Here is a 26,300-nt window from a genome sequence, read left to right as displayed (position 1 = left end):
ATGTATCAAAGAAAGAAAGGACAGACAAGGAAGGGGGGTAGGACACATTGGCTGAATTCGATTTCAGTGGCTGCATCCTCCGAAGGTCAGGTAATGTTTGGTTTATCGAAATGTTTTTATCTGTCCCTGTGTAAATGGGTTTGGCTGACATTTAAGGACTATTAATCTGATAAGATGCAGTTGTTGAAGCTCCTTGAAAATGTTAAGAACACCAAGAACAGCAGGGAGATGGTCGGTATTCATTCTTTTCCTGCTTTGTCAACTCTCAGGGTTGCTAGGCAACAGAGCGTACAGTGGTGAAAGCCGCGGCAGGCTGGATCTGTTTGAATTCACAATCAAAACTCTTGTGGTCTCCTTATTTTCACAAAGGATCCAGTCCAGATAGATCAGGTCCTTGGAAGGTGCAGCCTTTAAAATCTAACACACCAATGGAATTAGGGAAGGAAGGACACTAAGACAGGAAGTAGTACAGATGGAACAAAGGAAAAGAAGGAAAGGACACAAGGAAGAAGGGAATTGCAAAAATAAAGGAAGAATGGTTTAGATGATGGGATGGCAGGATTAAACGTGGAAACAGAAATGTTCCTCTTTTTCATATTTGCAACTGTTTGAACAATAGAGATCTAATTCCCTGACTATTTAGGGAAGCATGTTTTTCTTTAAAACATCCACGTCAGAATAAATTGAGGGAAATATCTCACAAGAAAAACATCAAGTATTTGAAAAAACAACAATAAAATTTCAGTACCCTTAAAAAAAGGGTTTAAAAAACTCTTGATAAAGACCTAAAAAAAAGAATAAAAGAAATTCTGACTCACTGGAAGCAGAAAAAAAGAAGAGGCTCTAGATATCTCCAAATAACAAGACGAATTTTCTGCTGACTAAATAAACCCATAAAAGACTGTAAAGTCCCAGAATAAAAAGAGACAAAACAACCCCCGCCCATTTGGATGACCTAAATATCCAAGACATTAGCGACAGGCAGAAAACAGCATAGATGCTTCAACTGCAAAGATAAATAAAAACACAGAGTGTACTCACCACCTCTGTGGACGTCTCTGAATGCTCTGAGGTGACATGCTCCTGTAGGGATGTCTCAGTGAAGCCCATCTTACCACAATAAGGACATGTGAACGACTGAGGTTGTTCCACGGAAAAGGTATCTCCTCCATAATACAAATCTGCAACGAAGCATTAAAGACAAATCCATTTGTGACAGCCAAAGACGCTAAAACGTTTTATCTGCATGTGCTCAATAAGCAACTAAGGTTACTCATAGCAGGTCCTTACCATAGTCTACTCTGGTTAATATACACTGCATGGGGTGTTCTGTGGTGTGTCGTGTCGTAGTGGCCCCGCTCTCGTAGCACGATGCACACAAGTCGTAGTCGTAGCAAATTAGACACTTAAATCGCCTTCCTCTAAAGTTTCCCTTTAAACATGCATCACAGCTCACACCTGCAAAACAATAAAAAAAAAGATGACAATCAGACATTTCTAGCTAGAAATTATACCAAAATTACAAAATTATCTAAACATTTTGCATTCAAGTTGAAAAAACATTTTTGTTTATGAATACACTCTTTCCAGGAGTCCTTAGAGGGCACAGTTTTAGTTTCACTTGGCTTAAATTCTTGGTAAAATCTTCTTTAAGGAAAATTTGCCTTATTAATAAAAAAATGAATCGACAGATTAATCCATTGGCAAAATAGTTGTTAGTTGCAGCCCTAGTTATACGCCATAAAAAAATGATTGAACTGTAATTTAACCAGATTCAGGTATAGTTTCCTAACTTTTTTTTTTATTCTTTAAATATTTAAATTCTTTATAATATATCGTACAAAGTGAGAACATAGAATACTTAAGAAGTTAAAAACTACTAATAGTTGTGCCTTTTCTTGATATTTAAGCATTCTGTAATCCAAATAACTAAACATGAGTTACGATATTTGCAACAATATTGAAACTTTATGCCCTTACTGTTCCTTCATTAACAGGACTTATAATAAAGCTTTGATTAAACAGCTGATTGTAAGAAGGCATTGCACAAGTCATTTCACTAGTGAGTTAAAAAATGCCTTATTTGGCCTGCATGCCATGTAAACAAGTATTAAGGGCATTTCCTGTGACTGGTAAAAAAAAAATCTCAGAGGGCTACAAATGTTTTAAACAGAAAAGTTAACCAAACATTTGTTAATCAGGCCAAACATGACTGAACAATTTATGAATAAATTAAAAGTTTTTAAGGTGATACCAGAAAGGTTGTGCTTCTTTTAGATCAGCACAAAATAACTGTACAGACTGAATAAAAGCAAAGAAGATAAAGGGTCCACAGTTAAGTTTGTACACTGGAATAAAATTCTGTCAACATTTTATAAGATAAATAATAACATGTTTATTAACTAAACTCATAGCCAAATAGGTCATATTCTTCAATTAGAAATATGGCTCAAAAGTGATTTAACAGAAAACAATAAGCTAATTTAAGTCAAAACAGCACTCTGAATTGCAGTCTGATTATGTTTGGAGGCCTCAGACTTTCTATTTCTTTAGGTGACAGTGCACTTACAACATTGTAATACCTTAAAACAACGTCGACTCTGGTCTAGAAAATACGAAATAGAAAGACTTGAACCGTTTTCAATTAGTGTCATAGTGTAAAACTGACTTGCGATACTATAGTAGCTAATAAGCTATTTCTGAATCAAATGCTTCTCATATTAGCATAGATTAGCCAGCATGCTAGCCCAGCTAATGTAAGGTAATGTAGCACCTAGCCGTGGCTAGCTGCTAACTGCTGCTGTCTCATTGCGAGCAGGTTGAACGAGGTTACAACAGCTTCTTTAACATGACAGCCACATGACTTCTAACGCTGCCGACGGCAAATATAAAAAGTCAAGGGACACGCTGGGAAGCCCGCCAAGAAAAGCTTAACTACCCCTCCTGACGTGAAAAAGCAGTTGGCGAAGCTAGTCGTGGAGCTAGCCGATCAGGTAAAGTAGTCCCCATCCCGGGCGCTGTGGTTCCGTTTGTTAACTCACCCTCATGTCGGGACATCCTACAAACAGCGACACAGCCCCTCCTCGGGCTCCCCAGCGGACTCGGTGAGGAACGACGCAGTTTTTGAGTCTCTTAGCTGGTAAACCCTTCCAACCTCGTCTCTTTTTCGAGCAAGATGGATCCCCAGCAGCTTACAGTTTGTTCTGCTTCCCGTCCCAGAGTGTCACTTTATGGCTGAATGTTGCGAAGAATGGGCACTAGGGGGAGCTGTTTGACAATTTAGTTAAAAGAGGAATTTAGCCCTGAGCTTGGACTGGTAGGAAACGTACGTCTCTTTGTTGACAAATACTTGGATAAAGTACATAAAGTGCAACTGAAAACGTTTGTCATAGCCTGTCGTATAGCTAAAATATAGGTTTTAATTTAACTAAAACAAGACTTAGAAAAGAGTCCCCCCCCCTTATTTCAGCAATTAATAAATAAATAAACTAAGAATTGTTGAAACATGAAATGCAATCAGGTTGGCTAATGTTTACAGAAAACAAGGTAGTTAATCATTCAGTTTAACAGTCTTCTGGATCAGCAAAAAAAAAAAAAAAAAAAAAATCCTGATTAATATTTAGGTTTCAATGTAAACAGATATTGCTTTTAATAGTAATTCAATTCAAAAGTTTAAAACCAATGCAAGTAGGCCTACTAAAGTGATATTTATACAAGCTTTAGTTTATTAGGAACTTCGAATTCTATATTGTACAAATTAAAAATGAGTATGATCACTACGGAAGAGGATTATGGCCACTGAAAAAATGAAAAAAGTTAACTGATTTTTACATTTTATTTCAGTATAATATGAGAAAAAAGTACAGATTCTTACTTTTTTTCATTTTATTTCAGTATAATATGAGAAAAAAGTCAGAATTCTGACTTTAATCTCAGAATTCTGACTTTTTTTCGGAGAATTCTGACCTTTTTTTCTCAGAATTCTGACTTTAATCTCAGAATTCTGGCAGCTAACAAACATGTTAGCATCAAGCCATAGCCATGTCTGTTTTAAAGACTAAACTAGCTCTCTTGTTTTAATCACCTTCTGCTCCTCCATTAATGAAATAGCATCACCAAGGACCCCTCGGGCACGTAAAAAGTCGCCTAATTCCATCATTTTCCTCCAATGTGTTACTGGCCCTCCCAAACAACTCACATTTTGTCAGTGAAGCTGAGTGCTCCTACATCTCTTCCTTCATAGTGCCCATCTACATTAAGATCCAAATTTCTGAGGTTAAAGTTGGAATTCTGAGGAATAAAGTCAGAATTCTGAGATTAAAGGCAGAATTCTGAGGGGAAAAAGTCAGAATTCTGACTTTAATCTCAGAATTCTGAGGGAAAAAGTCAGAATTCTGAGATTAAAGTCAGAATTCTGACATTTTCCTCATATTAAACTGAAATAATATTTAAAAAGTGGCCCTAATCCTCTTCCATAGATCACAGATATGATGAGGAGGTGAAAAATAAAACTTTCTACTGTATCAAACAAATAACAAAGACTCAATTCTTGATCAGGTTTTCTTTTGCACTTTGACTTATTGTATTAATGCCACAGAGCTTGCAGACAAGAACTGATGGGTTTTTATTTAATGCCTTTAGCACAACAGCATTGTTGTGTCTGTGTTTGTGATCTAAAATAAAAAAAAAAGTCTTATAAAGTGTATTTGTCCTCAATTTAGGTAGGTAAAAAGTATATGACAATTATTTTTACCCTTAAAATAAAATAATATATAATGCACTTGGAATAAGATAATTGACTTGTTTTGTTTTTCCATTTTAAATGTAAATCAACCTTTTTTCATTGGCTAATGAACTCACCAACCTGCTCAAATTAAATACTTACTGATATTTACATTTTTGCAAAGATACTCTATATAGTTTAGGTCAGACAAGTTTACCAAATAGCATAAATAGCATGGCTTTTTCAAGATAGAAGGTCAGTGCTTGAATTTGAAACTATTTTTATTGATCTTGTGTAATTTTTTTTTTAACTGAATTTTAGGTTTTCCAAAGCCATTACCTGCATTGTCATCAACAAGAACAGAAATGAAAACTGTGAATATTGCACTGTTGAAATCTAATACATTAAAACTATAAAGAAATTACATTTTGATTGTATTATTATCTAACCAGATGCACCTGAACAATTCTGCTTTGCATTACTTTGCAGAACAAGTAAGTAAATGCTTAAGGTTATCAAACCAAGGAAAAGTCCTCATATATGAAAGAAAAAATAAGGAAAATACTTAGTTTCCATTCATAAAACATGGATAATCAGTGACTTCTAAACTAATGAATGCAAAAACATTACTATTTTGCTCAAAATAAATTCAAAGGTCAATTATTGGAACAAAATATAGTTTTAGATTTAAAACACTTTGCATGAAAAAATGAATAACATTTGGTGAACATTCGCTGCATAAAAGATCTTTATTAAGTATATTGTTCAGATCATCTTTGTGCAGATGACAACATACATACACTCTGACAAACCAGTGCATTATAATGAAGACTTCACAGCAGTGTGAACGGCTGGCCGTGAGCTCACAACCTTCACTTTGTGCCTTGTGCTCCTCCCTTGATGCGGCCATACATTCTGGATATACTGCTTAATACCTGTGCCTCATGTGTCTGCTGTGGAAGGTGAGAGAGCTGCAGAGTATAAAAATATTTCAAAGCTGTATTTTCCTGCTCTTAACTTTACTTTTTGTCACTAAGGTGAAAATAAAAGGCTCTTGCCTACCATGTCGTTTCGCTGTGGGATGGGGAGAAAAAGAGGAACCTGAAAAAAACGTACTGTGTACCCCATTGTGGTGTGACAGTGTGCTAATACATGCAGCTAGTTTCTTTAAAGGGCTGAAAAAAAAAACCCAAACAGATAAACATTTATTACAAATTTTAAAAATATAATCTATCTTGCAATAAAAACGGAAAAAAAGGTGAAATAACAACTTCATCCAAGTAAACTCAAATGCTCAATTTAAAAAAAAAGAAGTTCATATTGGTCTATGATTAAGCAGAAGACCGTATCAAATTTTTTATCAAAACAACATTATTTACACAAACGCTTAAGCTCCAAATTCAGAAGCCAGATAGTTTTATAAACGTGTCAAAGCAAACACAGTCTTTTCTTATTCTCGTAGCACCTGAGCGAAATCGCCTGTTACAGAAACATTAAATTAAATGCTAAATAATTCTGTACATTTTACAGCTTTACATCCATTAGCTCTTCTATTTACAGTACACTCAGAGATCTGAATAAGGGAAGGCTCTGCTGGCGCGAAATACACTCATTCATCACTGCAACCCATTAAAAGCAAAAGATGTGCCCTGTCGCTTAAGTACATTAAAATGTTACAGAAATGCTTAAAAAAATACAGTGTTTTATAACATTCATCAATCAACTATGTTTCAACAGAGCAATCAAAGCATACGTGAAAGAAATAATGCAGAGTTCTTTCTTATTTTTCATCATTGGTCTTGGTACTAAATGCTTTGGGTGACATAGGCAACTTTGGATCCTTATGGTGAAAAACCTGAGTACTTTTTCATTAACTCTTAAGTGAAGCTTTTAGAGATTAGTACGCACTTATTGGAAAAGGCTAGTTTGTCAATAGGCTGGTGAAAACATATCAAATACATCACATATACAGTGATTTACAGTAAGTGTCTTTGGCTCTTATGTAGACCCCAAACAGAGGAGCCAAAAATGTTACAACCAGCTGCTTCAAGCAGCACAGAAAACAGGTTTTCCATCGCTATGTGACATATGGCGATGGAGAAAAGAGTGGCGATAACTCTTCTTTATCCTGATGGCCCATATATCAGAGCTCTGAGGTGTCTAAGGGTTTCCTGGCATCTCTTCCATTTGGTTAACTGTTAGGACTTAATGCAGCTCTACGGACATGTCGATGCCTCAATCCGACATCTCTTCCTTTGAATAGTCCAGGGATTTTCTCTTGAAGAAGCCAAGCTGCAGAAATACAGAACTGTGTTACATGGGTGATGATGTGCTGTCCACCAAAGTAGGTTTTCTACTGAAATGTCAACATAGCTCAAGATAAATATTCACATGCACTTTTTTTAAAAATTGACGTAACTATTTTTCCTGGTGTCTGAAACTTTAGCCACACTAAATCTTTCCTGTTTTAGTTTAGTTGTAATTAACAAAATTATTTGAATTTGCTAAATGCCAGAATTAAAGATAAAACTTTATTTTTCTTATCCTTTTGGAAATTAAAAAATATGAATAGGGTAACCTTGTAACTTTAAGCAATTTCATTTTTGCTGAATTGAAATAATGAGATAATTAGTTACGTAAAAGGAAATATTACCCTCCAGAGAATAAAGATAACAAGGGCTAAGATCAACAGTCCTATCAAGATACTGATGATGATGATCCAAAAAGGGATTCCTCCAACTGTTTCCTTTGAAACTTGGATATTTACCTGACAAGTGCAAGCAGACAATGTTAACACTTCCATACATCTCTATAAACAGGTGTATTAAGTGACCAAAATGGGGACTTCAGTTATATAATTGCAAATAATGACTTACAGTCCTGTTCTTTGCGTTGCTGTCCAGTTCAAACAGATTAGTGTGTTTGAAGGCAAGTGAGGCGTTCACCTTCATGTAAAAGCTAGAAAACTCACCCTGCAGAGAAAGCACACTTCATTGGGATTTGATCACCCATATGATGTATCACACTTAAGATCAAAAATAGTACCTTCATGCAGAGCCAGGTAATAACTTGTTACGTTTTCTTGAGTAAATTATAGAAAAATTTACATTTTGGAGTAATAGTATTTTAATGTACGTTGTAGTTTTCTTAAAGGTATAGTGGAGGATGTTCTTTTTCTGGGTGATTCATCAAAATAAGTGGTTCTCCTAATTGTTAATCATTCTGGTGATATGTGAACGGAAGACCGTCCTACGTGCTCATGCCCATTTTCACTAACTGTTGGTGAGTCTGACAGAGGAAAAATTGGAAATTTTCTTTTGGAAAGTAAGTTTTTATGATTGATGCAAACAGCAACTTGTTAATAGAGCGTACGCGAGGAGAAATAGGCTCATGCACGCTCTCGCACGCGTTTAATAGGCGTTCGCTGTCGCGAATTTTTGAAATGACCCGTCCTCTCCACTTTAAAAAAAATGCATATGCACAACCCTGTACCCGCTCCCGAGAGGGAACGCCTATTAAACGCACGCAAGAGCATACATGAACCCATTTCTCCTCATGCATGCTCTATGTACAAATTTGCTTTGCTCGTACAAGCTTACTTTCCAAAAGAAGATTTGCAATTTTTCCACTATGTCAGACTCAGGACTGACTTACTTAAACATATCACTAGAATTATTGAAACTTATTTATTTTGATTATCCACCCACAAAAAGAACATCCTCCATCTTTAACCTTATGTTATAAAAAAAAAACAATTGTGGTAAAGTGTTTCTTCTGTCTAACTTGTAATCTTGTAGTCATGTTATTCATTCATCTTTTTTCTTTACTTACCAGAACATGCACGTAACTCTCTGACTTATAAAACCATTTAAAACATTTAATCAGCTGTTAGGAGCCATAATTACCCAGTAGTTGAGTACTCATTTCACTTTTCAACTTTTTTACTCTTGAGTGTTTTTTTTGGATTGAGTAAAAAAAAAGTTCAAATAGAGCTAAATGATCTAATCTTACCTCAATGAAGGTAGGTTTCCACACTGTGAAGGTAACATTGACCTGACTCTTATCGGTTTTTGGGATGGAGCAGCGGATTGATTGACATGTCGTTTGCCCACATTGCTACAATGAAAATCAGTCAGTGAGAAGCGAAGAGAAGAAACTCAGGTGCCTCTGAAATTGAAATGTGTCCACTTACTAGAAGGAAGCTAGTGAGGGATTCTTTTTTTGGTTTGTGTCTTTTATGAGGTTGAGGAAGGTTATCAGGAATGTCACATTTTACCTGTAAAGCAGCGAGAGACACGTATTAGCATTATTTCAGCTTGCTAGAAACACTCTTAGATTTTTGTCCCTGTGTGCATAGATACCCCACTGCTGGAGACAACGCGTGTGAGAAGGAGTAAGATATTTTCCAGAGGAGACAGATGTGGGTAAATCACTGTGAGCTGAAGAGATGGAGTGAGGGTGGCAGCTGCTTTCTCCACCTAAGATAAAAAGATGGAGAAGCTGAATAAGTTTTGCAATTAAAATCCAGGATATGTCAATAAAAAGTGATTTCTTGCATTGCAAATGTTACCGTGTAGCTGATGTTGACCTCCTCGAATGACTTCCAAGCATCAGGTTCTTTCAAGGAGTACTTTTCATCATCTTCCACTATTATGTGTTTATCTGTATGATCCCTGAAATGCATATTTTTAAAATTAATAAAGCACGAGCCTTGAAATGAAACCTGTAGGTGGATAGTTTGGCCACTTGGGGGCAGCAAAGAACATCAACACAAAGTCAGATCTTAATGTCCTTTTGGAGTTTGAATATTTTATGATTATTATTTCGCTTTCAGTTCAAAGTTATGCATTTATATTAAAAAAACAAGTAGACTTTGTGTGTGTGTTTTTCTGACTTTATTATCTATTTAAAATTGTGTATCTCATATGGCAGAAAGTTGAAACCTGCTTCATTATTACAATAATAATTCTGAAAAAATTCCTGTAACATTTTAGACCCTGAAACCATTGTAATAATGAAACTAATAAACATGGACTGACAAAAACAAAGCAGTGTAAGCTTTAGAAAAGACATCAGTTTATATTTAATGTTAAAACATGGCTAGTCTCACATTTTACACCTGCACCATATTACATTATAGGCTGTGAGGAAAGGGTGTCATGCCCAGATTCTTGTTTAAAATATTAGGTAATTGAGGTTGATTAAAAGCTATACAAGACTTTTACCTCCATAAGAAAGTATTCAGTCCACATCAAGCTTTCTTTATTGAAAAATATGAAAAAAGCATCTTAGAATTTTTGCAAGAGGGTTTTTAAAAATATGAAAGCTTGATAAAGCTTATTTTGAAAATACAAAATGCCTGGGCTTATTTTTTTTTTCTATGTATTAACAAAATTTTAATTATTCTAATATGGCTCACTCAATGCCTTGCAAAAAAATTCATATCCTGCCAACAGTTCCACAATAATCCTTAATTCCTCTTAACAAACTGTTTGTTCAATTAAAAACTCTAGAGTATGAATACTGCCATTCAAATTGAATTAACTTTCCTATTTTTACCTAGGATGATAATTTTGGTTGCTTCCAGACAATTTAATATGTTCTTAAGGGAATAGGACCCGATATCAAACATTGTAAGCACAACTTTTATAATAGTCATTCTTGTTTTCATTGAGAGTCATTTGGCCTATGTTAGATTCAGATTAAGTAAATAAAAGAATATACCTTATGTTGTTCTATTCCTCAGCATGTAATGTAAAAACACACATTGATAGATATATTTCATGATTTGTCAATTTTTCTGTATTCAATTGAATTATTTGAGTAGCTGAGGATGAGAGGTTTTCCCCCAAATATGGTGTTAGATAAAAAGCAAAGAGCACAAACAGAATTCTGATATCAGGAAAAAACTGAAGTAATAACAGTAAAGATGATCTATCTCTACGGAACATGCTGGAAAAATGTGAGTCGAAGATTTACGTAGCTGCTTCCTTCCTGGAAACATTTGTGGTTTGTAACCAGCAGTAACTGATAGATTGGCTTCTGGAGGCAACAATCAATGTAATTCAGTACAGGAAATAGTTTTTTATATTGCACAAGTATTGATTTTACTCTCACAATATCTAATTCATCATTGCGATGGCAGTTTTTATGTAGGTGCTGCCTTTTGTCTAAGATATGCAGTTGAGGGAGGAATCATGCAGTTGTTTTCCACAACTTGCAGCTTTCTAATAAAATAAAATGATCCAAATCACCTATTGATGTACAAATGCAATAAAAGGGATTCTTCCCCTGATATCAGGATAATTTCTATACCATATGTGTTTTCGGTGAATCAAGGAGATCTGTAGCCTGATATGAAAATATCTGATTTAATCTTTCCATCCAATAGAGTCTCCTTTTTAAAAATTCATTGCAAAAATATGGCATATATATATATATATATATATATATATATATATATATATATATATATATATATATATATATATAATAAATGTGCAAATGATAAACAACTAGGCAACTCGCATTGCTTTTGTGAATAAATTTCATGATTATGATGCTTCATCTGCAAAGATTGACCAAGATTTTCACAGCTACTTACACACTGAATAAGACTCCAGCTTTGTATTTCACAGGGATTAAGATTTGCACATCGTTGTCATGCATGGTAGATTGATCTTCTTCACTGTCACTGTAAAAATACACATTATTTTAAATGACACAACCATCCAGGTTGCATTCAGCTATCTGCAACAACACATTTGAAACAGACTCACCTTACAGCTGTCACATTGATGTGGATTTTCTCATGTATGTGTGATGAGTCCGTCTCAAATATCACTTTAAAGTGATCCTGGTGATGTTAGATGACATAATAATATTAAAAAGGAGAAGTAAAAATGATTAAAAGAGGGCAATGAACAATGGGTGTATAGATTCTTACCTCAGTATTACTGCCCAGGAAGGGATATCTAACAGCACACTCCACCCTTGTGTGATTCAGAGTGCATTCTTTCTCTGGCTAATGGCCCAAAATATAACATAATTAAAAATCATTTTTTTAGTACTTCACTGTATTAGAAGAGTGTAAAACTGACAGGGAAGCAGAAATCCTACCTCAACTTTCACATAGTTGATGTTGGGTGTGAAGACAAGAACAACCTTGGTATTGTAGGCGCTGTCTTTTTTGTTCCTGATGTCAATGTTCACATCAATCTTATCCTTTGTGTTGACTTGGATCAGCATGCTGAAGTAGTAGAAGTAGTGTCAGCATGAATGACTGTCATACTTATGTTCTACCACAGGGAGGCACTCATGCTCTAGTTCACTTCCTGGACAATTACAAAAATCTGTAGACTCTACCTTTAGACTTAACTGTTTATGTCTGTTATACATTTCGCTCTCAGATGACTTTGATTAAAAATCTTACTGGATTATATCAAAAATGAGATCTATATGTTTTCTGTTTAGGGTCTACTATGTGTCAAAATGCAAGGATACTTAAAACATCTTAGAGTATTTCATACCTTTTCACACTTGGCTCTGCTTTGAGGGAGAGGTCAGTAATGCACCTTTCATGATCTCCACATTCCACCAAAGGAATCTTAAACACAGATATAATGCAGAGAGGTAAACATTTAAGTTTTAAAAGGGTTATCTTTATTCAAAATACAAATTTTCTTCAATGAATTATTACTGGATGTCGTAAACTAAAAAAAAAACAGTTAAGACCTGAGGCAGCATTCTGTACTTTGCAAAAGTCATCATAACTGTGAAAACTTTTTTTCCCAGTTTTGTGACATTACAATCAGTAGTTCATGTGGCTAACACAATATAGAGCATAACTGAGTCGAAGGAAAAATTGTACATCATTTTAAACATTTTATACAAAAAAAAAACATGATAGTTGACATGGATTAGCATTTATAACCCATTTACTCTGCTACCTTTTATTAAATCCAGTAGCATCAAACGCCTTTATAAGTCACACAACGTTTAGATAGTCAACCACCTAGTTAATTACTCTAAATATAATAAATTTGTTACACAGCATCATGAAAAGCAAGGATTACACCAGACAGGTATGGGAGAGAGAGGAGAAGTCTTAAACAGGGTTTGTCAGCCTGGAAGATATGTATAAAAAACAGTAAGAAACTTTGTCAGCGCTGCAGAGTTAACAGGACAACTATTAGTAAAGGACTTTACAAAGCTGCTTTTAAAGAGTTAAAAAAGGAGCACTAAATGAAAGAAATACAGTTACAGGTTAGCCACAAGACATGTTGAGGTTGGTAGTTGCACTCTTCCATGTCTAACAAAAAGCAGGCACTGTGCAGCTGACTGAACAATGAATCCTTATGGCGAAACAAGGTGCTGGAAGCATTATAATGCAGGGGGGATTTTAAAAATAGGGATAAGGAGGCTGATTACAGCTGATGAGATAGATAATCATACAGTATAACGAAACTCTAATGGCTGCTTGGAGGATATTTTTACTGACCCTGCTTTGAAATCTAAAACTTAACACTTCTCTCAATAGTAGTGGTCCAAACTACCTATCTACTGTAGGGGATTTGGGTGATCTTTCAGGCATTTCTGATGTTTAGTATCAGTAGTATTTCTTTAATAAGAATTTATTTAGAAAGAAACTTTTTGAGTAAACGATAGGATGTATATTACACAAGCAGTTTGCAATTTGGGAAACAGGCTGGATTCAGAGTAGTTTGATTTTATCTGCCTGTTTTTAAAGTAACTGTGAGCATCCAGACAAGACAATGACTTCTAGGCAAATGTCTAAGTCTAAATATCCTATTTTCAAAAAGAGGAAAATACCTACAAGTTTCCCTATTGGTTGATTTGGAGTGGCAAACTGCATTGCTGCTTTCAGTCTAACACTAATGGAGGTCAGGCAGACAGCAGTGTTGGCACAAATGTATTTCCTCTGTGACACAGAAACAGGCCCTTATAATCTAGGCATGAAACAGATGCCTACTTCTAGCCATTATCTGGGAGGATAGATTACTGTAGCAGTTATCTGTAAACCTTTATGTTGAAGCAAATATGCACGTGGGAGTGTGGGAAGATTTCCATGGCCATTAAAACAGAGGCAGACTTGTTGGAAACACTGCAGGATGGCAGTCAGCTGTTGAAGATATGAACTCATTCGTACAGCAGCACCTTCAGTTCCAGCAGAGGAATTTCTTGCTCATGTTTTATAAAGATAAACAGACAGAGTTTAAGTTGGCGGAAGTCTAAATCTTTCTGTCTGAAACACTTAAAGGAGATTTTAAAAAGTAGTTCTCTGTGCTGAATGAGGTGTAGCTATCTGTGCCATGTTATCTTCTCTATCTTCTCTATAACTGTTACACACTCAAAACCTGAAAAAATACCGATGTTCTATTTCTTTCAAATTTTATTTTCTCATTTTTTCACATTAACTTTCCATCCATCTTCTCCTGCTCAGTCCTATCGGTGGGGGGCAGTGGGGCCACTGCCTATCTCCATGGGCGAGAGGCGGGGTACACCCTGGACAGGTCGCCGATCTGTTGCAGGGGAACACAGAGACACACAACCATGCACACACACACACACTCACACCTAAGGACAATTTAGAGAAGCCAATCAACCTAACAGTCATGTTTTTGGACTGTGGGAGGAAGCCTGAGTACCCGGAGAGAACCCATGCATGCTTAGGGAGAACATGCAAACTCCATGTTAAAATAATCAAACCCAGAACCTTCTTGCTGCAAGGCAACTCTCAGGTTTGGTAGAGGTTTTGAGGACCCAAATGCAGAGAGGAGTGGGCACGGGTGAGTTTGGATGATTAAATGTAAGTCCGAGGGAAACAGAGGCAAAAATCCTAAATACAAAAATACTGAAAACCAAACAAAACCAATAAACGTCAGGAAAAAAACTCGAGGGAAGCAAGAGACTAGGAAGCAACTAACATCTTCAATACACAAGAAACCAGCGCTGAAAGAAGGTTTTGGTGCTCTTTTAAACCCAGCACTATGATAATTAAGATTACTTTAACCTGTGTAGGCTACCCAAGTTCTCCACAAAGATCCTCTATCGTAGAGATGCACAACTTGCACTAACACACACACAGAAACCCTGACAGTAACAGTGCTACCCACTGCATAATCATGCAGCCCTCACATTAATTTTGCATAGGATACATTTGTTTCTTTAAATACAGATTATCTTACTGACATGCAACAGTTTCCCGAAATACCCTGACAACACATTTTAATTAATTGTTAGCCATAGATTTCTAGCCATATAAAAAAGGATATGTAGGCTACAACCCTATTTGCATGAGATTTATTTACCTTTAGGGCCCATATGGTTTGTAGAAATTGCAGATTTTGCCTTTGTTATTAATCCTGTGTGAATCAACTATGTCAGTAGTTTGTAAAGTAACCCCCACCCACTGCAAACTACCTAATATATTATGCTGAACTCTAGGGTCCCATGATTATACCAATACAATGTAAAAATGTGTCTGTGTTTTAGACAGAAATTGGAAGAATAGAATGAAATGAGGCATCAAAAAGAAAAGGGTGAACAAATCTTAAAACAGAAACAAACAAATACGGTACAAGGATGGTAATGAGAGGAAGTGCTGGACACATGCAGCTGTTCTTCCGTGTTTCTTGCTCTTTTTTTTTTGCGGATGGACTTTTCTATTTCTGACACAGTTAAACATGGGACATTGTTTCAATTTGTGGGACAACAGGATAATAGTGAAAAATGCGGCACTGATCACTGTGCTTTAAGAATCCCTTTTCTTCTGTCTTCTGTTTGCAGCCGTCTGTTATACAGCTGGCTAGCATTGGCTGTAGCACACAGCACTGAACAGATGTTACACAATATGCAATCAATTAACATCGTATCCAACACATATCTGTAAATTTCAGCAAAGTCTCAGGCTGTGGTTATCTTTGCAAAACCACCACATAAAAAGCTGCCCGTGGGTGGAGGGGTGAGTTATTACAATGGGTCCCCAGATAATGTTTATCTGAAATCTGATAACGATTATCTGAAAATATTTTTTTCAGTCGACTAAGGTTATTTTAAATACACATACAATATAATTTCATAGGGAAATGCTTTGTAGGGGTCCTTACATCGTTAAAGAAGATAATTTATTTACACCAGAGTTGGAATATTTATCGTAGGATGGAAGGAAATGAAATTATATAGTGCAAGTTTAAAAGATCTTTAATTTGAAAAATTTAAATCTTTATTTGAAATTCTGAGAGATCTTAAACAACGCGATATCTGATTGTTTTTTAATCACACAATTTCTAAAGCATTTGTCTCTGATTTTTTTTAAAACATCAGCTCTTTTCATCTCAGTTTTAGTCATTGAGGAAGAGACTACTTTGTTTCTGTCAGAACAAAACTGGTTGTTGTCCAAAAGGTTTTGAAGCAACCTAGTCAAAATAACCTAACCCTTAATTTAATCTGTGACATAAATGTGGGCATAATCAAACAGTTTTTCAAAGAATAGTAGGTCAAAATTACTTAATAGTAATGTAAAAGACTGGATGTGCCAGTAATCCTGAACGCTTGATTCCACTACCTGTTGAATAAATATTTATCATGGTATATTACATGGTTTTGTTTTCTCATAAAGCCAAAAATGGTTGGATAAGTTTTTTCCGTAAATATGTGAAATGATCCTTTGTAAAAATTGTTTTACATGTATTTATTTATGTTTTGACAGATAGTAAAACTTTTTTGATCTAAAACATTCAGGGTGACAATAAAATAATGATAGAAACATTTGGTAGGAGGTCCTTTTATAGAACACTACAAGGAAAGGAAATAAAAGAAAAGGTTCAAATCAAGCTTTATTAACTCAGAAAATATTAATTTGTGTAAAAAAAAATATTAGATGTATCTTTAAGATTTTTGGTTTAATGTTGTTTAGTATGGATTAGTGCACTGAAACAGCTGAATGACAGAGAGGTCTTACCATCTCAGTGATAGATTTGGGTAGAGTTTCATCCAGAACAGGGCCTTGATCCTCATTAACAAGCCCAAAATCCAAAGTAACACTGAGTGGATCTCTGAAATCCGGTCGGTCCTGAGGCAGAGAAGATAGATAAAATGAAAATAGTGACAAAACTGAGGAGACAGCAAAAAAAAAATAAAAAAAAATGAAAAACATGGAGGCAGCTTCTCTGCTGCAAAAGAGACATGCTGCAGATGATTAAAGGTATAGTGGAGGATGCCTTTTTTCCTGGTGAATCATAAAAATAAGTGGTCGTCCTAATTGTCAATAATTCTGGTGATTTGTTAATGTAATGCCATCCTACGTGCTCGTCCGTATTTTCAGTTACCGGTGGTGAGTCTGACATATTGGAAAAATTGCAAAGCTTCTTTTGGAAACTGAGCTTGTATGAGTGATGCAAACAGCAGCTTTTAAACAGAGCGTGCAAGAGGAGTAATGGGCTTGTGCACGCTCTCACACGCGTTTAATAGACGTTCCCTCCTGGGAGAGGATACATGGTTGTGCATTTGCTTATTTTTTTTTTTTTTTTACGTGGAGGGCGGGTATTTTCAAAAATTCACGAGAATCCTCTACTATACCTTTAAGTAATATTTTTGTGACAGTATCACTATTCTTACTCTACCAGAATGAGAAACTTGAGCTTTTTGGAGATGAGGTGAAAAAGCAGTAACCAATGGATATTAAATCTGGAAGCTTTAATCTTTTCTCGACATACATGACCAACTGTCATGGAATTCCTCAAGTGCAAGTCTGACATGTGCAGTTGCTTGAAATGGTAACTCTGGGAATATTTAAAACAGCTAAAAGCATTTCAATCCCTCAGCAATGAGTATTTAATGTTTGCATGTCACAACTAGAGCTGTATTGATTGGACCATTAGAAAAGGTTTAGAACCAATGCTACTATGTCATCCTGGATGCAAATCTCTCAAGAAAACCTTGCAGCTACTTGTGTGATCCATGGCACGAAGATTTAAGAGTGTTTTGAGAACAAGCATTAGCCCACGACTGTGTTAGCAAAGTGTTTTAAGTTAGTGTACAGAGAAAACTTTATGGGTAAACCACCCAATTTTTTACTTCAAACAAAAACACCAAACCAGTCGACGAGCAAAGGTCAGACCATCAGGATTTATCTTCAGGGACCCATGAATGTCTGCTCAGATTTATATGCCAGGCCATGCGACAAATGCTAAAATGGTGTATGTTCTTTTAAGCTGCAGGGTGGAGCATTGCTACCCGGGCAGTTAACAGATACATTTTTAAGGCTGGAAAGCCAAATCTTTGAATGTTTTTTTCTTTTTTTTTTCTTCCATTACTGTTAGCAGATAATTGAATGGGGGACTGGTGGGTCTATCAAGCAATTTCAAAAACCTCTCAGTAAAATCTTACAGCAACTGATCTTTTGTTTGTCAAACAAAACAAAAACTCTTGCATAAAAAACTTTTCCTCCTAATGCACTGTACTTTCTCTGAGCTAAAATTAGTAATTATTACTTGATAGGGGTTTTATATAGATCAAGAAAGTGATCTATTATTATTGTAAAGTGAAGTAAAATGATAACTAACATGTGACATCAAGTTAACCCTCTTGTTTTTATATCCCTACATAAAATCAAACCAGAGGTTAGGTTAGTTAAACATGTGTTTAAATGAACCTTAGTTTCATTCTGACATAAAAGCCTCAGAATATAACTCAAACATCATCACCTTGACAGAGGAACATTGCAGACAGGTCAGTGATAAAGTTTCGGGGATTTTATTTTTTAACCAATTTTGACCATTGAGAAACCATATCTTTTGATTTTAGTGTATTAACCTTTTTCTCACGTTAAGGATGTACTAAAAAATGTTTTCTTACTTCTGTTAAAATCCATTTTGGATTTCTTCCGCAAAAGTTTAAAAAATAAACCACTGGACTTGGTTTCCAAGGTTTGAAGACGTTTCGCTTCCCGTCCAGGAATTGATAAAGCTTCCTGGATGGGAAGCGAAATGTTTTCAAACCTTGGAAACCCAGTCCAGCGGATTGTTTTTTAAACTTTTACAGAATGACTATGACCTGGATGACTGAGAATCTTCATCAGCATCTTGGATTTGGTCATACCACTACAGTAACTTCATTGCTACAAAAGTCAACTTGGAGAAAGAAAGCTCAAAGTTGAAAGTATCTGCATAAATGGGTCATTTCTGAGCAATATTCAATAAACTAGCCCAAGGATTATTGTTGTTCAACCATTTGACCTGACATAGATTCTCTAAGGTTCACTGTGTGTCTTATTTTCACCACAGTAAAAAGTCTGCAGTTGGCCCCTGCAGGAACAGCCAAGGAAAGAACAGAGGCATATTTTATGTCTAGGACAAGTTTCTGGGCGCTGGCTTGGAATATGTCGGGACTTTTTTTACAGACTGGCACAGTAGAACAGTGCTGATATTCATGATCTGCACACACAGCAACAGCAGCTGCTTCCACTGATTAGTTCCTCTTACTGTTACTTAAGGACAGCTAATCAGTGAAAAAAAAAACCTGGCACCAAACAGAAACCAAGAGAAATGGAGATGTTTGCTGTTTACAGAAAATTCTGAAGAGGTAACATTAAAAGGCATCAGCCATAACAAACAGGAAGTTATGTAGTTCTTACGTCTGCAAAAAAACGCCTTCAAATGGAGTGCCCCCTTTTTGTCCCCTATAACACACATAGTTAATATCCTTGTAAAGTTACTTTATGAATTCAAGTTCCTCCTGCATCTCTCCATGTGTGTTTAGATCTGATTAAGATGAGGGGTACAGCATCCTCTCATTATGATGGTCGTGTCGTGTTAGAACTAAACTCTTCTTGCTCTTCAAACAATCTTTCACAGGTGTTTGCTTTCCTGAACAACTAATCATTATTCACATTTTACCTGCAGCAAAAACTTAAAACAAAAGTTGTGAAATTAACCTGCAGGCAAATTTAAAAGTTCAAGTATCTGCGGATTGCTTTTGCACAGAAAGGTACAAAACCAATAACCCCCTCAGTCAAAGTACTTGCCGACATGAAGAATGTTTCACTCCTGCATTTTTTCTCTCCGTCTTTAATGCTGAATGTCTTTGTCATCTTACGATCAACTTTGTCTGGGTTGTTTACAATAAATGAAGCTCTGGCTTTGGAACGCAGGGCATCCAGAGTTATATTGTAGCGAATTGCTAGAGGACAGAAAAACAGAAATGTTAGAAAGAAAACATTTATTGGTGTTCATTTAAAACTACATGTGGTAAGAAGCTGGAGAAGCACAAAATGCTTGATGGCTCACCTGTTTCTGACTTTGCACCCTTCTTCTTCTTCGACTTAACATGGTATGTAAAGCAGACCTCTGTGGTCACACAAACATTAGGTCTGTCCGGTCTACATGGACGAGTCTGCTGCAGGTTGATTTTAACAGGATCGAAGGTCATCTTAGCATGAAGCTCTGCGACATCTCTTGACCTTTTGAAACAAAAAGACAAAGACAACTGGTTAAGATTAAATGTTTCTTATTTGAAAGAAACAATTCTGCAGACTGATGGGATAAAATTACAATGAAACAATTTCACACAATCCAGCAAAAAAAGAAGCTAACAAAAAAACAAAAAATAAAATAAAAACAGTGTTAAAGAGCATGTCCAGGATTATTCTGACAAAGGAAGACTCCATATCAAAAAGTTCAGAATTAACCATGATCGTTTTTACCTGCTATTTTTCTTTTATTCATCAAGTAAAAAAAAAAACTGCCCTCTGTGGTTGTTTTTCTAGCAAGTAATTGCTAAAACTAAAGAGTTTAGTAGGGATCTTCAGCTGCATTTTCTGGCTGCTCAAAACTCAACAAAGGCCTACAAATATATATATATATGTATGTGGGTTCAAGTGGCCATAGTCCTTCCATCATTTTATCCAGGGTTGGGTAACAGGGGTAGCAGCTTCAGTAGGGAGGCTCAGATGTCCCTTTCCCCAGCGTCTTGGGCCGGCTCCTCAGGGGGAATCCCAAGGCATTCCCAGGCCAGCCGAGAAACATAGTCCCTCCCTCCACCGTGTCCTGGGTCTCCCTCATGGTCTCCTTCCAGTGGGGACGTGCCTGGAACACCTCACCAGGGAGGTGTCCAAAAGGTATCCTGACCAGATGCTGGAACCACCTCAATTAGCTCCTTCTCAACGTGGAGGAGCAGCGGGTGTACTCTGAGTCCTCCCCGGATGACTGAGCGCCTGACCCTATCTCTAAGGGAGAGCTCAAACACACTACGGAAAAAACTCATTTCGGACGCTTGCATCCGGTCATGACCCAAAGATCATGACCATTGATGAGGGTAGGAACATAGATCGACTGGTAAATCGAGACTTTTGCCTTTACAGCGCCTGCTTCAAAGCAGAAGCCATACCAATCCTCCTGTCCCATCTTCCCCTCATTCGTGAACAAGATCCCAAGATACTTAAACTCCTCCATTAGGGGCATCATCAGTGCATCATCCCCAACCCGGAGAGGGCACTCTACCCTTTTCCAGCTCAAGACCATGGTCTCAGATTTGGAGGAACTGATCGTCATCCCTGTGAGAGCTGGAGATCATACCACGATCAAACCAATAGAACCACGTCATCCACGGATAACAGAGACGTGATCCTAAGGCCACCAAAATGGATACCCTCAACACCTTGGCTACGGCTAGAAATTCTATCCATAAAAGTTATGGACAGAAGTAGAATCAGTGACAAAGGGCAAATTTGGCGGAGTCCAACTCTCAATGGAAATAAGTCTGACTTACTGCCGGCAATGCAGGCCAGGCCCTGACACCGGTCATACAGAGATCCAACAGCCCTTATTTAAGGGCCCGCTACTCCATTCTCCTGGAGTACCCCCCACAGGACCCCCCGAGGGTAGAAGGCCTCCTCAAGATCCACAAGACACATGTAGACTGGTTGGGCAATCCCATGTACCCTCCAGGATCCTGCCATAGTACATAAGTAAAATTATTGAACAAGACTTTTCACACTGTCCAAGATTTCAGAGGATGCGCATCAGCGCTGATGGCGCAAGAGTAGAATAAGAATCCCAGGATCACATTATTGGCTATCTTGATATCTTTTTAGGATTTGGAATTATTGTTGTCATTACTAATAAAAAGTTTTTTTTCTTTCAAAGAAAATATTTAAAATTCTCAATCTGCCAAAGGTACTTTTAGCTTTAATTGTAGTCATATCTTTGCCTTACACATTAACAGCCTCTCACAAAAGGAACTTAAATTTTGCTTTTGTAAAATTTAAGTTGCATTAACTTTTTAAATAGAAAAAGCAATAAGCTAATTTTTTGTTTGGCAAGCATAGAAAATGTCTTCTCAGTTTCTTCTTTTAAATCTTTTTATAATACAGCCATCAGTAAAGGGGGAGCCTCTCCCTGCTGCCAAATCCTATTTAGGATCTAAGCCACTTGGGATATGGAGTTTTCACACAGCTTTGCTAACCCCCTACCAGCAGATGTGGGAGAAGATCTTCTTGGGAAACTAAGTCATAATGTGGGTGGGTTCAGCATACTGCTGTCCAGCAGTGAAATACTGAATGTGGGCGGGGGTTTTAGCACAGAGATCATTAAGGAAACCGCTTGTCTTCACATTACAAGTCCAATGGGAGACATGCACAGCTGTAAAAACCCAGAATAAGTCAAAAGCAAAGTGGACGTGTAAGATGATGCCTTTGGGAAATGAGGGCTGCTGATAGCCATGATTGAAGTGGAATGCATAATGCAAACGTTGGATGTTTATATGCAAGGAAAGGTCTTTTTACCAGAACAGGGATGCCCCTCCTAGACCTCCTATGGTAACATCGATGATTCCATCTCCATTTAGATCCATGATTCCATGTATGGACTGACCAAAGAACTTAACTTTTTGTCCATTACCACCTGCAGGGATGTGCTTTACAAAAGGCAGAGACACAGGCAAAGGTCATTATCAGAAGCAGTTGGCAGTTTTTTCATGATGTTCACTTTAAAATGGGAAAGCTTTCTGTTATCGCTAGACTTTAAAAAAATAAAAACAAACCACATACAGTTTTGTTGGATTTGGCCTATGTGAGTCTAACCTGTACGAAGCTCTTTTTCAGTGACCGATTGTTGCTTCCATGATAGATGTAGACGGCTCCGCTGTGGTCATTCTCAAAAGGTGCGCCGATCACCACATCATTGAACCCATCAAGGTTGAGGTCTGACACAGCGGCAATGGCTGTACCAAACCGAGCTCCACATGGCTCATTTTTAATAGAGCAGCCATCTGATTGGGGCGTACAGCAGGACTGCTTGACCGGCTGTAAGTTAAACTTGTGCACAAACTTGCCCTCCTGAAAATATAGACGATTTTCTCATAAAGTCATCTTTCTATTGAGGACATTCAGCAGCAAAAAGACGATGTGGTAATATTTTCTCATTATATACCTCAAATTTGTAGACATAGACCTGACCCTGCTCATCTCTTTCAGCACCCATGTACATCGGAGCTCCGACCAAAAGGAGGTCTGTGTAGAAGTTATTGTCCACATCAACAGTCTGTAGGACGCTGCCGAAGTAGGAGCCAATCTACAAGAAGAAACGGTAAAATGTCAGCAAATGAGGACCTGTTAGATATCTGGTTTTTCTGAGATACTAAAAAGATGTGCTATTAAGCTTTTTTTTTTTAATGAGTAGGGATCATGTTGCAAACTATATGTAGTAACACACATACAGGTTAAACCATCAATTTACCTACACTGAATAAAAATATTATATTTTCCTCGCTATCTGATTTTAACCCAAGAAAAGCCTTTTCTGTTTTTGGTCAGTTAAGAATATAAAAGCGAAGTTTTAATGTCTCATAAACAATTTGTGACTGTCCAAATGATGTTATTATTTGGCAAGTTTCTGATTTCTTTTAAACATTTTATCTAAGTGGAGTCATGAAAGTGATTATCTTTTAAAGCAACATCTCATTCGCACAGCTACATGGTGTTAAATCAAAGAAAGGAATCAGAAAAGATGTCGGTAAGATAGTTCTGTCCTAAACATCATTAGGTATAATAATCTATCTATTATACAGCTGAGAAAAAAGGCAATAGAGCTTATGAAGATGGTGACCAAAGTTGGGAGGACAGGGTGATTATCCAAAGTGAAATATGACATGGGTTAAAAGGCCATTCAGCAAAGACGAGGTCATTTTTTTTTTTTTTATCAGGAGGTGATTGGAGTTTAATTATGCACTAAAGACAATTACTTTAGCTTTTGGAAAAGTGATATTGTCTAATGAAATTAAAACTCAGGTCTTTAGTCAAACATCATCACATGTACACCATCCTAATATGTGGTAGCATCATGCTGGGAAGGTTTGGGTTCAGGGGGTTTGGTTCACAAGATTTCTGGTGCTGCTCACAAAATAGATAGAACCAAAAAAACAAAAAAAACAAATTCAAATAAAATATTAAATAAATATTAAAGCAACAATTCAGACGTCAAGGAGTTAAAGCCTCAGCACAAATGGGATTTTCACCTCAACACTGATGAGTTGAGGACAACAAAAATACCATTGCATGGCCATGTTAACGGTCTCATTGCGGTTCCATAAAATTTGAAAGCAGGTGGTTTTTAAGGTTTGTGCCAACAAGATAGTTTACAAACCTGACCCAGTTGCACAATTTCTGTCAGAATGAATTAAACAATATTGCAACTAACTACTGTTTAACTGTAAGCTAATGGAAGTCACCTGGAACATTTGACCCAATCTAAGAAAGTTGGGAAAGGGGGAAAAAGGAAATGCAATTAATTGAAAAGAAGCACAATTGCACTTTTTTAAACTGTACAGTCAATAAATGTATATTATTAACAGAGTAAGCCATGTCTGCTGGATGGATATACAGTAAGATTGAGTTAGTTGTAATTTCTTTCAGTTTCAGATTGGCAACTACTATTTTTGAACAATTTTGGAAGTGGCTTTAAACTCTTCTCAGATTAATGGGCAGCAACTTGTGCTTCTCAAATGTTATTCCTGATGCTGTTCCTCTTAGCATTGCCTTAATGAATCACTGTATTCTTGTTACCCAAAAACTGTCAAATATCCTCCTATTAAAGAGACAGTCAAACTTGCTGATAATCACTAAGTGGATTACCACAGTGCTACTGCGTAATTCCATTCTGGAATCATCAAGGATGATGTTTCTTTCAAAAATGAACTCAACTTGTATCTGGTCATGACCCAAAGATCATGACCGGATACAAGTGTCCGAAATGAGTTTTTTCCGTAGTGTGTCTGAGCTCTCCCTTAGAGATAGGGTGAGGAGCTCAGTCATCCAGGGAGTACAACCGCTGTTCCTCCACATTATTTTTCAATATGTGTTTATATTAAAGGTAATATACATGTTAATAATATATTTTCACTAAGCTAGTGGCACATTTCAGCAAATATTATATTTACAGAGATAAACACTCACCTGCTCCCCATTCAGTGTCTGCAAAACTTTAACACTGTTGTCCTTATTCAGGCGGTAGATAACTACGCGGCCTGTATGGTTGTATCGGGGTGCCCCAGTGATGTATAACACTCCGTCAGACGTGAGAGCAGACTGTACGTCATACCCTGCAAAAACAAATTACACACAATGTTCAAATCAGAAAATACGAAATTTCACCAAACTACCAACACTGTCTGTTTCTACTCAATTTACCTGCTCTGCCCCTGTCTATTCCTGCTGATGCACTTGATAAGGATCATTGTATTCACTATTTTGCTTTGCTGCTGTGGCTCTAATTGCTGTGCAATCAAGCCAGCCTGCTGCACCTGCGTCTCTACCGTTATATTATGTTTTATACTGGCAAGGAGTTGCCAGATTATTGAAAGCTGTAGACAACTAAAATGTGCAGTGTTGTTCCCTTGCCTGCCTGCCTGCCTGCCTTTCATAGTGTTTCTGCCTTTCTGTCTTCAAAGCTCTGGAAATCAACCCTGCTCCGCCTCCCGATTACAGTTCCTGCCCAGGTCTACGATTTGTCAGGCTTTATCTGCTGTCCTGTGTTTGACTTTATGTCTATGTCCTAACTATTTCACTTTATTTTTGTTTTTTATTTCCCAGGAAGGATGAAGAATCATCCCTTTGTTAATGGAGATTCTGCAGAAATTTTTATGACTTCAGAGAAGAGAGTTCTTGATTCTGTTGCTGGTGGTTTCCAACCACTTGGGTTTTTTAATACCATATTTTCACGACTATAAGGCGCACTTAAACGTCTTTTTTTTTCCCTCAAAATGTGCGGTGCGCCCTTTGGTGCGGTGCGCCCTATGTGTGTTGTAACTGCGACTTTTGAGACCACCTCATTGAGGAGATGATGAAAGAGTGGCTGAATGTAAGAAGGCCAGGTGTTTTTTTTTTTTTCCCCCCCCCCCTTTTGAGACCACCTCATTGAGGAGATGATGAAAGAGTGGCTGAATGTAAGGAGACCAGGTGGTTTTTTTTCCACTCATCAGTTAATCTGTGACTCCATGCGTGCCCATCTCACAGCTGATGTAAAAAACATGGGGAAACAAATGAACGCTGTGCTCGCTGTTA

At 36.9% G+C, this 26,300-nt stretch overlaps 2 protein-coding genes across 2 annotated transcripts in view; both read right to left on the bottom strand.

Annotated features, from left to right (window-relative positions):
- Positions 1-3,227, bottom strand: part of kcmf1 (potassium channel modulatory factor 1) — a 13,235-nt gene extending 10,008 nt beyond the window's left edge. The window contains exons 1-3 of the mRNA XM_015381421.1: positions 3,042-3,227; positions 1,291-1,458; positions 1,042-1,181 (exon numbers count right to left, since the gene is read on the bottom strand). Coding sequence (XP_015236907.1) covers positions 1,042-1,181; positions 1,291-1,458; positions 3,042-3,057 — 324 coding nt within the window. The 5' untranslated portion in view covers positions 3,058-3,227. The remainder of the gene's footprint in view (positions 1-1,041; positions 1,182-1,290; positions 1,459-3,041) is intronic.
- Positions 3,228-5,451: 2,224 nt separating this feature from the next.
- itga1 (integrin subunit alpha 1) overlaps positions 5,452-26,300 on the bottom strand; it is a 63,494-nt gene continuing 42,645 nt past the window's right edge. The window contains exons 12-30 of the mRNA XM_015381488.1: positions 25,194-25,339; positions 23,173-23,313; positions 22,824-23,078; positions 22,527-22,657; positions 20,032-20,204; positions 19,770-19,924; positions 16,707-16,817; positions 12,253-12,329; positions 11,843-11,972; positions 11,670-11,747; positions 11,503-11,579; positions 11,328-11,417; positions 9,294-9,396; positions 9,085-9,201; positions 8,916-8,999; positions 8,735-8,839; positions 7,600-7,695; positions 7,377-7,490; positions 5,452-7,015 (exon numbers count right to left, since the gene is read on the bottom strand). Of these exons, the coding sequence (XP_015236974.1) occupies positions 6,959-7,015; positions 7,377-7,490; positions 7,600-7,695; positions 8,735-8,839; positions 8,916-8,999; positions 9,085-9,201; positions 9,294-9,396; positions 11,328-11,417; positions 11,503-11,579; positions 11,670-11,747; positions 11,843-11,972; positions 12,253-12,329; positions 16,707-16,817; positions 19,770-19,924; positions 20,032-20,204; positions 22,527-22,657; positions 22,824-23,078; positions 23,173-23,313; positions 25,194-25,339 (2,240 nt within the window). The 3' untranslated portion in view covers positions 5,452-6,958. The remainder of the gene's footprint in view (positions 7,016-7,376; positions 7,491-7,599; positions 7,696-8,734; positions 8,840-8,915; positions 9,000-9,084; positions 9,202-9,293; positions 9,397-11,327; positions 11,418-11,502; positions 11,580-11,669; positions 11,748-11,842; positions 11,973-12,252; positions 12,330-16,706; positions 16,818-19,769; positions 19,925-20,031; positions 20,205-22,526; positions 22,658-22,823; positions 23,079-23,172; positions 23,314-25,193; positions 25,340-26,300) is intronic.

This window comes from Cyprinodon variegatus, unplaced genomic scaffold, assembly GCF_000732505.1.
Source record: "Cyprinodon variegatus isolate N-32 unplaced genomic scaffold, C_variegatus-1.0 Scaffold234, whole genome shotgun sequence".
NCBI classification, from domain to species: domain Eukaryota; kingdom Metazoa; phylum Chordata; class Actinopteri; order Cyprinodontiformes; family Cyprinodontidae; genus Cyprinodon; species Cyprinodon variegatus.
This window is presented reverse-complemented; position numbering and strand designations above follow the sequence as displayed.